Below are 10977 nucleotides of genomic sequence, written 5' to 3'. Positions count from 1 at the left end.
CGGAGCCGCCTGCTGGAGCTTCCGTTACGACAGCTTGGTCTAAGTCTGTCAGCTGGGGTTGCTCTGTCTCTTGGGGCTTCCTCCCTTGGGCACAGCAACTGGAATGTGCTCTCCGCCATGCAAAACTTCCTTACAGACACTAAACGGCTGCCGTCTTAAGCTCTGGTCTTTCTCATGATCAATATTTCTCTGGAATGAAAGCTTTCTGAAACGTGGAATATTTAGCCCCGTTCTCTATTTCAGTCACCGATCTCACAGCATTTGTTTAACCTATTTCAATTACACATTTGAGATCCTTTCATTTATTTCCTAATTGCTATTATTATCATGATTATTTTATTTTTCCCCACAATTATTTTCTTGTTTAACATTTGTGTCTTGGCCAATCCCCCGCAGTGGGTATGCGCCATTTTCTAGAGGACAACAACAACAACAACAACGACGCCACCCGACGAGCTCCTCCAGCCGCCATGTCTTCGATCGGCACCAGAAGGCGATCCACTCGCGTTGGCCGCAAGTCGTCGAAGGCCACGGACCGGCCACCCGACCAGGACCGCAGGACGACGCGGTCCAGGCCTGTCGCGGCACCACCAACCACACTTCGAGGGTAAGTATGGCTCATTTCGTGGAAGGGACAGCAGCGTATCTCAGCCGAAGGGGCTCCCGGCTATCGTATGTACGGCGACGTAACAACGGGCTAAGTGACGGCGGCCGCTGTTCTTCTTTCCCTTGGTGCCTGTTCTAGAGTTACCCCTAACCAACACTAACAAGGCCACCCTGCGCCATTCGCAAAGCTGCGATAGTGTGTAACCAATTCAGCGCAGAAACGCGCGTTCCGAACCTCATAACCACAAACCTTCTAGTTTTTTACTGCTGCTTAGCCCACTGGCGGAAGCACGGACGAGCCGGGCTCGTCCGAAGCTGATGATCATATCTGGCTCATGACAAGTGCAGCTTGTCATGTGTTTCCTGGCAGCGGTGTAACTCAGAAGTTGGAAGCATAGGACTCGTAATCCAAAGCATTTCTTGGTTTCCCAACAGATTGCCGCTTGATTGCTAAATAGCTATTTTGATGCCCTTTTTAAAAAAAAATGGGGGGCGGGGGACACTTAAGCTTCTCCTAAAGGTATGACGCGATAGCGTAATGAGTTAACCAGCCTCCTAGGTTCCTCTCTGGGGACCACTTGCCAGAGCATGCCCGCGATAATTCGCTCTCGATGCCAACGCCGGATTTCTTTGGAGAACGGGGCCTTTAACGCTATCGCGTTAACATGTGTCCGTTAGGAGGTTAAGGGACGTTTGATCGCTTTCGCGATATTCTAAGACCGCAAAGGTTTGAGTGCTTTGATCACTTCACAGATGGATATAATGATAGATCCCATGCCTCGACAGTCACTCCGACGCCGGCGCGTGAGCGTCCGCTTACAGTGTGCCGGGTGAATTAATCAAGTGTCCATAGCGCCCGGCGCGAACAGTACATATCTGATCTAACCAAGCAAGAATTCTTGTTAGAAAGAAACCCCTGTACCTACGTAGCATGTATAATGGTTGCATGGCCCCCGCGGTGACTGAGTGGTTAAGGTGCTCGGCTGCTGACCAAAAAGACGCTGGTTCGATCCCAGCCGGGATGGTCGAATTTCGATGGAGGCGAAATTCTAAAGGCCCGTGTTGTGTTCGATGTCAGTGCACGTTAAAGATCCCCTGTGGTCGAAATTTACGGAGCCCTTCATTACGGCGTCCATCATAGCCTGAGTCGCTCTGGAACGTTGAACCCCATAAGCCAAACCTAATGGCTGCCTTTAAATAATGGGATAGCGTTAAAGGTCCCATTATCTAGAAAATTCGGAGTCGGCGTTGTGAGCGTTAAACAGCGACATGACACCGTATTTCCCACCGTTTTCTTTGTGCACGAATCACGAGTAACAGCTGATTCCTAACATAGCATTATTCTTCTGTCACAACAGCTCATAAGTCGCACACAGTGCCAAGGATCGTTGGAAAGCACTTAGTGTTGAACATTTTTCTGGTGTGTGCTCAAACAAAAAGCAAAAAAAATTCAACAAAAATTCTGCACCATATTTGTGTTGAGTTTTGGGGACAGCAATTCTGATGAGTGAGTGTTGTGTTTTGGGGTTTTTATTCGGGAAATACATTTTCCCCGTTTAACCGCGGCTGACACAGTTCTCAAAACTGCCCGACCCCAATCCGTGGTCACGTACGCTACTGAGCGCACGCCGACCACGGCGGGTCTTGCTCTGAGGGAAGAAAGGAACGACACACTGGCTTGCACAATCAAGTCATTTATTGCTGCAACAACAATAACGCCAGCTAACAATAAAATACGCTGAGGAATCGAGGACATCCGACTCACCAGCACTGTTCCGAGCGAATGTTCGTCCACGGTCCACGAGGACTGGCAGGACGAGATGCGGGGTGAACGTTCCTCCCAACGAGACTTCGCGCCAGCCGGAGAAGTGCGGAGCCTCGCGCCGAACGTCAGCGCGCTTCGCCCGGTCCCGAGCAGAAGAGGACCGTCTGTCCCCCGCACGCGTGCAGCAAACACGCGATCCGTGACGCTCGTGTCGGTGCGGCGCCAGCGCCCTCCCCTGTTAAAGTAACACAACTAAAGAGGGTGCATTTCGGGGAAGCGAATGACACGGGAGAAGTTGAGGGTGCATTGCTGGGAAGCGAACCACAACAGACGAGTGTAAACTCAACACAGTGTAAACTCGACTCAAGCTGAATTTACATTTAATTTCTGTTAGCTCAACATAGCGTCAACAGAAATTCAAATCTCATTTTTATAAGGGGGAGAAAATGTCGCTTGCGCCGAAATTCCATAATCAGCAGCATAACAGTGTTCAGTCGGACGACGTGCCGTTTCATTCATCCTGCACAGGCCACCCACCAGTGACGTAACGTCCACGTTGCCATGCGCCGGCGCGAACGGGGAGCACGACACCGACGTCCCGTCTCAGATCATTTCCAACGTGGCCGCCTCCCCTGCGGCACTGTCGCTGCCAGAGGCGGTGGTCTGCGCGTCGCCGGTGCCGGATAGAAACGCCGCATCTTTCCAGAATCCCTCGAAGCTCAGCGCACGAACGCCGACGGGTCAAGGCGGGCTCAGTGAGTGCTGTGCTGTTGTGTATGGTGTGGCACGATATATCATCACCATCATCATCAGCCTATGTCCGCTGCAGGACAAATTCCTCTCCTATATCCCTCCAGTTAAGGCTGTCTTCTGCCAGCTGCGGCCGCCCCAGCTCCTACATCACGAGCCGCATGGCGTACTCATTCCCCTACCTCCCCCGAAAGCAGAAGGAGCGGGACCGCATCAACGTTCTCCTCAGGAGCTGCACGAAGGTCGCCCTCCGCCTATCCACCCCCCCCCCCCCCCCCCCCTCTACTGCCCGGCTCCTCAACCTCGGTACCCACAACACATTTGAGGAGCTGGCAGAAGGCACTCTAACAGCACAGCTGACCCGCCTGATGGCTACCGCGACAGGCTGCACTCTGCTCTGTCAGCTGGGCGTCGCCCCGGTCATCCATCCTACCAAGGAGGCCCCCCTACCTCCTGTCCTACGCTCCCAACTCATCATCCATCCCATCCCTAAGAACATGCACCCCGAGCACGACGAAGAACGCAAACAACGAACTGTTGTTTGTGCAGCTAAGAACAAAATAGCCAGTTCACCCACTCATAACAGCAGATAATTTTAGTGTTACATAAAGTGAGTCCGTTGGGCAGCAAGAGCTGTTTAAGGCGTTCTCGTCTTCTGCCATCGTCTCTTTCAACTAGGAGCTCCCAAGACGCTGATCAGGCGGAGGTCTGCTGAAGAGGCGGAAGCCCTCAAAGGACTCGAGGAAATGGTATGCGGCGGCTTCCTTCAGAGAAATGCTCGCTGTACACGGTCAGATTGCTTTGAGAAGCTCAGCTTTGTCGGGGTGCAGTGCGGCAAAGCACAGAGCCTCCAGTAACACTGGCTTGCGAGCTGTGCGCGGATTTGCAATCGTCAGATGATTCAGACAAATGCCGTTTGGCGAATAAAGTGTGATTTTGCGTCATTTTTGCGAAGGGTCTCAGGTTGCGGAGTCATGGGGCCTATAATCATTGGCATGAATGGTCATTGTTGAGTAATGTGGTCACTGAGATCCTGCATTGAAAAGGGGATGACTGCCTTAATAATTATGTTATTGTATCACGTGACTATTCGAATATTGATAGGCTGCATGAGAATACTTAGCGGATTCAAACATGTGATGCGACCGATTTAAATAAGAGGCCAGGTTTCGTCATCGTGACTCAACTCTTGTCATTCTGTGCAAACAATACCATTTATGCACCCTTGCCGAGCTTAGCAAAAATTGACACTGAAACTCACTGAACTGAGTAGGGCGCTCTGTCAAGTCAGTGTTGTAACCAAAGGTTAGTTTCTCTGATTCCTTGCCTTCTTTCGTGTAAAGTTTATTTTTTTTTCCCCGAAAAGACACGGGTATTATTCTTTAGGGTTTACACTATTAAATTTGTTTCACTATGACAGAATGCTCTGTTTTCAAGTTGTGTGGTATTCTTTCGGTCCTTTCTCCGCTACCGGGGATCTGGAGACATGTTAAAATCACTTTTTCAAATGTGAGCAGCTCTGCCTGGTTTGGACATAGAAACGTACCTGGGTTAACCTCTAGGCTCGATTTGTAGTAGGCAGCAACCCAAACAACCAGCAATGTTCCAGAACGGCTCAAAAACCGTTGCTGCGGTGGAAATGATGAGCGTCGATGCTAGCAGCTATACTACAATACCGGAAAGTGCCATGCTTAACGGAAACTTTGCATACAGAAGATGGATATGTGCGTAACTTTTTCAGTTTCCTTAACGAACTGAAAAATTCATCACCTAGCATCCAAAAATTGACTGAACATCATGCTCGCGAACATAAACATCTTTTTCCTCTGGTTAAAACGTTTTAGGCTGGGCCTTCCCTGACGTTGCCTATCAAATTTGCGCTGTCGTGTATGTCTGAAAGGGAATTGTGATTATCGTGTGGTCTGAAACACTAGGATTTGCGACTTGTGGTGTAAAGGAGGGAGGGCGCCAAGTTTTTTTCTTTCAGCAATGTTTTCCAGTGTGAACGTTCATTTTTCGTAGAGAAGCGTATGGCATTTATGACACGCAGTGGGTTCGAGAATTTCTAATAGTGTAACTGTTTATCCCGCATTATCCAGTCAATGGCTGATTTCCTGTTTTCGTGCTGACCGCCAAGCTCGGAATACAGGTGTAAATAATTAAGTGTAACACAGTAGAACCAGGGTCATCTCTAACTGACAACCTTCACGCTAACTTTACACAGTTACGATTTTTTTCAGTTGAGCTCCTTAAGCCTTTGCTGTTTTATTAGTTCTGTCAACGTGACAGTAAGCAAGTCGGTGCAAGAAGTCAAATATTTATTCTGAGCCTCGACTACTTATTCCGAAGCCATATCGAAGAATGACCCAGCGAATGAATGCAGGGAAAGAGCAGAGGCGAGAATTTGGCTTGATCGTTACAACGACTTGTCAGTGGTGGTGCTGTAATCAACGCGTTAATTGCTAATATCAAAGCCAAATGAAGAAATTTTCATGGCTGTGAAGATCATCTTCCAGTGATTACTGACTCCACTTAGAAAAGTTTTCCAAGTTCACAGCATCGTAAAATGATGTCATCCGTTGTTAGGAAGGTCATGGGATCTTGAGATGTCTTCACTACTGGCTGGAGGGAATTCATTTGTAGAATGTCATTCTTCCGCAGATGAGCGTCAGGTCTCCGTTTTCACTATCGCCGCGCCGATTAACTGGACGAAAACGTGACCCCGTGAGGAAGACGGCAGCTATCGTATTTCTGCTCTTCGTCGTCACCATCTTCGTCGCGGTGGTCTTCTACCTTGCATCGACAATGCCCAGTCGTCGCGTTGTACCCACGGTTTGCACCACACCGGCTTGCCTGGATCACGCAGGGGCGCTGGGCCTGAAACCAGGGAGGAGCTCAGAAGCCTGCGAAGATTTCGGCCAGCTTGTGTGCTCCGGATGGCTGCACGACGACACCCGGCCTAGTGAGTCCGTGCCACTATTTCGCTTGGCGTACTGGCTGCTGGGACAAGCACAGCTTCGCGAGGACCCTCTTCGACCCCTAAGGAAAAGAGTGAGGGTGATGATGGACGCCTGCCTTCGCCGGGAAGGCCCCGCTGCAGACATCGATGACTCGAAAAGCCTAATCGATTTCATGAGCAAAGAGTTGTTCCCCTGGCTGCTAGACCCCACCGATGCTCGGCTTGGAGATACGGATGATTACTCAGTACCGTTGCGGACTCTGGTGAACCTGTCCGTCCTGTGGGCTATGCCATTGTGGTTCTATGTTGACTTCATAGAGCCATGGCACGGCACCGCCCACCGGCGATCGGTATCTGTGAGTCCATCGGGCATGCCGTTCATTACAGGAATAATACATGGCGAGGTTAATAAGTACAAAGGCTTCTATAACTCAGTCGTCGACTGGATCTTATCCGGAACCTTTGGAGAAAGAGCCGCCTTGCCGGCATTTTTTTGAATTCGCAAAGACTAGCAATGACATCCAGCGTTCTATCCTCGGAAATCTGTCGATCTTTTTCGGCGCCACACACCCGAGGCCTCGTTTTCTGCTGATCCGTCAATTACCACCTCTGGTGCCGAAGATCTTACCTCGTGACTGGGTAGACGCCCTGCAATCTGCCTTCAACGCTAAACCACCTCTGAATGAAGAGGACACATTAATCACCACAAAAGGCAACCTGCTGGATGCCATTCGTGTCCTCTTCACTTCTTACTCGGCCCGTGAGGTGACCTTCCATACGGCATGGTGGCTCATCCAGCTCCTCGCCCCTATCACCAGTAGCTCAGTGCGAGACCTCTTCATAAAACACGCGGAGTCGGAGTTCTTCTACCGGATCGTTTGCAGTATAAGCGCTGCCCCCGTGTACACGGTGCTTTTCTCAGGCGCCGACGACAGCCTAATGCCGCAAGGTCAGAGGCTCGCCGTTTCGACCCTGCTGAGAACTTTGCACAAGACGGCGCTAACAGAGATCGGCTCCTGGCCCACCCTGGACACCAAATCGGTCCGTACTGTTACCACCAAGCTGCAGAACACCAGCACAGTGATATGGCCTCCTGAAGAGTACATGACCAGCACGAGCCTGGAAATCCTGTACGGACGCGACTACAAAATGGAGCAGAGCTTCTTCGGCCATTGGCGCATGAGTCGCGAGCAGCTGCAGAAGTCACTCGGTAGCGAAGAGTACCAGGCGAGCCTGCGGTTGTTTCGCTTGCAGTCCGCCCACCTGGCTGCGTACAGCCCCGTGACGAATGTGATTTCCGTAGCGGTGGCTGCGCTCGCCCCACCGTACTACGCCGACGAAGGCACGGACGCCATGGCCTACGGGGGCCTCGGATTCCTGTACGCCATGCAGGTAAGTGGAGGCGCTGCAGGTTCCAAGATCTGCGCTCAGAAAACAGGGGTCCTTGACTAATTAACGCCAGAAATGTTATGGAACAGTAAGCTGAAGTAATGGGACGCAGAGGGGCGTGTGGTAAAGCCCATTGCTGCTATACCGGTACTCTACCACGTGACCACCGTAGCGGCGGCGTTTGGGAAGACCATCCCCCTCGCGTTCAGGAGATTCCAGGTTGGATGCTCAACAGTGGCGGGTACTCATCTAATTTTAATGGGCACAAAATTTCCCTCGGCCCGGTGCTCGGCTCCTCTGGGGTGAAATTCTAGGAGAAGGGCCTTTGTTCACATCACATACACTCGGTTGAAAAGGTAACTGCGAGGTACCGAAATGCTCCTTTTGCGGTCAAGATCGCTGTGGCCCTTATTCTAAGTGCCTGTTCAAGCCCACATTGAAGAGAGTCGAAAGCGCAGGCTGCTTTTCCAAGCCATGCAGCAGTGGTAAGCCGAGCACAAGGGCAGACTATGGCTTGTACGGATTGTACCCATTTGACAAAACCGGTGAGTAAGAGGCCAGCAGCAGGAGTCGAACCCACAACTTTGCAAAGCCGATGCGGGTGTAGATCTAGGGTTGAGAGGACGACCCACTGTCCTCCCGTGTGCTGTCCATGTCTGTGTGTTCTCCACCCCACTCCTTCAGCTCGCCTTTGCAACGGCATCAGAACGGGCTCAGAAAACGGGCTCAGAAGTGAGCACCTCTGCATGCAAGACCATTGCTTGGGCAGTAGTGGATGCACTCGAAGTGAATCGCGTGAATGAGCTGTATCCATTGGTCTCCGGTCAAAACATAGACTAATGTATCTAAACGCATAGTTGCTTCATATTCTGAGGCTAGGCACTGTATCATGCAGCTATAAGCATTGTTTTCTTGCATACTTGTGCCATGTACCACCTGAAAGGCGAACGATCGAGGCTTAAAGCAACTAGACCTACCTACTCTGATGTCAAAAGCTGAACTGAACATTGCTAATATTAACAGATCTAAGCTTTCGGGCTGAACGCATTATTCAGCAAAATCTGATTGGCTTTGGCGGCGCATTGGCGGCAGAGTGGTCTGGAGTAGTAGGCCCGTTTTGTCATTTCACTTTTGTCCCTTTGTTGGAAGCGTTCTTCATACCAAAACACGGGACTTCTAGCGTTAGCGATCCATCAGTCAGCCTGTCAGGAAGAAATAGATTTTTTAGAATATCCGATAACGTATGCAAGGTAAGCGTCCTGCCCATTGGGTGACCCGTCTGTGCTCTGGGTTGGTAGGGTTTGTTTGTATACTGAAGCTTCTTAATAAACCCTTAAATTGCTAATGAGCGCTGCGTGACCCCTTTGTGTCTGTGTTTGTAGCGCTTGTGTTAATGGCAATGCTGTATTCTCTGCTGTAGTGTATTCTCTGTTAGCGTTGAGCTTCTTGAATGGTTATTGGTTTTGAACAATGAAAGCGAGAGTATTTTCTTTATGATGGTGGTCCGCGAGGAATGAATAGCCAGCAGAAGGAAAGTGCTACCTCTAATTTTCTAGTGATACTCATGCATCTCTTAGTGCCAGTGCTCTAAGCTTGAACCTACGATAGTGTTCGCAACAACCTCCCCTAACTGGATATTTCATTGCACTCTCTCTTCATCGGCTCTCGCAGCTTGCGCGCACCATCAACGCGCTCACGGTTCTGCTCAGCGACGACATGACACAGACACCGTGGAATCCGGCGTCGTCCGTCGTCGACCCTGGCGAAGGGAGCACCCACAACATCGGCTCACCCGGACGAGCCCTGTGGGAGCTAGGCAGATGCTCGGCCGACGTCACTTCCGGTGGCAACGTGACGGCGCTGTTCCCCCTCCTTCCGGCGCTGAAGATCGCGCACGCGGCCTACCTCCGCTTCCGCAGCGAAGATCGGGACCTGCGGCTTCGAGGCCTGGAGGAGTACAGCGCGGAGCAGGTCTTCTTCCTCACGGCCTGTCACGTGACCTGCTGGGAGAGAAGCGACCGCCGCCGCGTGTCGCCCGAATGCACCGAAGCCATGCGCAACTTCGAGCCATTCGCCAAGGCCTTCAGCTGCCCCGTGGGGTCACCCATGAACCCGGAGCACAAATGCGCCTTTTTGTGAGGGCGCGGCCGTTGATGTCAACTGGGACGCATGTGAGACATTTTTGCAGTAGCGCTGATGCGACCCGCATCTCGTGTGCGTAATATTTGGTCGACAGTGTATTATTCTGAGACTTTCGTGCAGCCAGCTTTGTTAGAGCACCTTTCTTTTATACCAGCTGAGTGGCAGTCAGTCCCGAAGTCTGTAACCTGATGACCAAAGCCAAAGCCACTAGCGACCTTTGGGGAAACTATTTGTTCGAAGGGGCGTGTACATTGTGGATGAGTGTAGAGTTTTGGGCTTAGGTTACATATGTCCTAGTATTTCAACTGCCTGCCTATGGAGATTTTCCTGGTGCTTATGTTAATCCTTTGTTTATAATGTTTTTACTCTGTGTCGACAGTGTATTATTTGTCGACAGTGTATTATTTTGAGACTTTCGTGCAGCCAGCTTTGTTAGAGCACCTTTCTTTTATACAAGCTAAGTGGCAGTCAGTCCCGAAGTCTGTAACCTGATGACCAAAGCCACTAGCGACCTTTGGGGAAACTATTTGTTCGAAGGGGCGTGCACATCGTGGATGCGTGTAGAGTTTTGGCCTTAGGTTATATATGTCCTAGTATTTCAACTGCCTGCCTATGGAGATTTTCCTGGTGCTTATGTTAATCCTTTGTTTATAATGTTTTTACTCTTTTACGCAGACGTTAACGGCTGCAGATATTTTTCATTACTTATTTGTTTTGGTGATGAACGACGCTACCAACACAGCGGGAACCTTCTTTTTTTGCCGCTAGATTTTCTGCTACAATTTCAGATGCGCAAGAAGAAGAACATTCACTGTCGTTTTAGTTGGTTCAGAAAGGGTGAGCCGATGCTTTGTGAGCCACCTTTTAAAGCGCACTCTATCCCTCATCCAGGTTTGCCATCGATGCGTAGAATGAGGTTCATTCCATTGGCTGTGAAGACAGACACAGATTGCACGAAGTAGCTAGGTTTTTTTGTGATCGAATATGAATCGTTTTAATGAAATAGGATTTTGTTTAATCGTGGCGAAAAGAATCCCGGATGTGGTTCATCTGTTCTTTTCCTTTCGCCAAATTTACCTGCACGTTCTTCCCTTCTTGGAGGCTCTTGTAATGACGACTAAACCATTATCTCCCCGTGAATTGGACTGCCCACATAGAAATAATGAAGTTATCAAACATGGAAAATGAGTGAGCCGGGTTCTGATATCATGTTCGTAATTTTGTTGACTGAGCGCCGTCTATCAATGTTCGTTTATAAACTGGTCCACTCTTTACTCCGCACATTTCTGAGTAAGCGAATTTATGGAGCCAGTGAAAACATGCTTCTAGGTTGCCCGGAGTTAAATGCCAGAAAAGACTTTATTGT

General features: G+C 50.1%; 2 protein-coding genes across 2 annotated transcripts; both read left to right on the top strand.

Annotated features, from left to right (window-relative positions):
• Nucleotides 1-470: 470 nt before the first annotated feature.
• LOC149367211 (uncharacterized) lies at nt 471-6577 on the top strand. The gene is made up of 4 exons (XM_089573213.1): nt 471-607; nt 2900-3117; nt 3800-3870; nt 5783-6577. The coding sequence occupies exons 1-4, from the start codon at nt 471-473 to the stop codon at nt 6575-6577; spliced, it is 1221 nt and encodes a 406-aa protein (XP_089429339.1).
• A 442-nt stretch (nt 6578-7019) lies between these two features.
• LOC149367210 (neprilysin-11-like) lies at nt 7020-10756 on the top strand. Its single transcript, XM_089573202.1, has 2 exons — nt 7020-7472; nt 9141-10756. The coding sequence occupies exons 1-2, from the start codon at nt 7020-7022 to the stop codon at nt 9606-9608; spliced, it is 921 nt and encodes a 306-aa protein (XP_089429328.1). The 3' UTR covers nt 9609-10756.
• Nucleotides 10757-10977: the final 221 nt, after the last annotated feature.

This window comes from Amblyomma mixtum, chromosome 1 (genome assembly GCF_055824585.1).
Source record: "Amblyomma mixtum isolate Tamu chromosome 1, ASM5582458v1, whole genome shotgun sequence".
NCBI lineage: Eukaryota > Metazoa > Arthropoda > Arachnida > Ixodida > Ixodidae > Amblyomma > Amblyomma mixtum.
The sequence above is the reverse complement of the archived record's forward strand: the minus strand, read 5'-3'. Positions and strand labels throughout refer to the sequence as shown.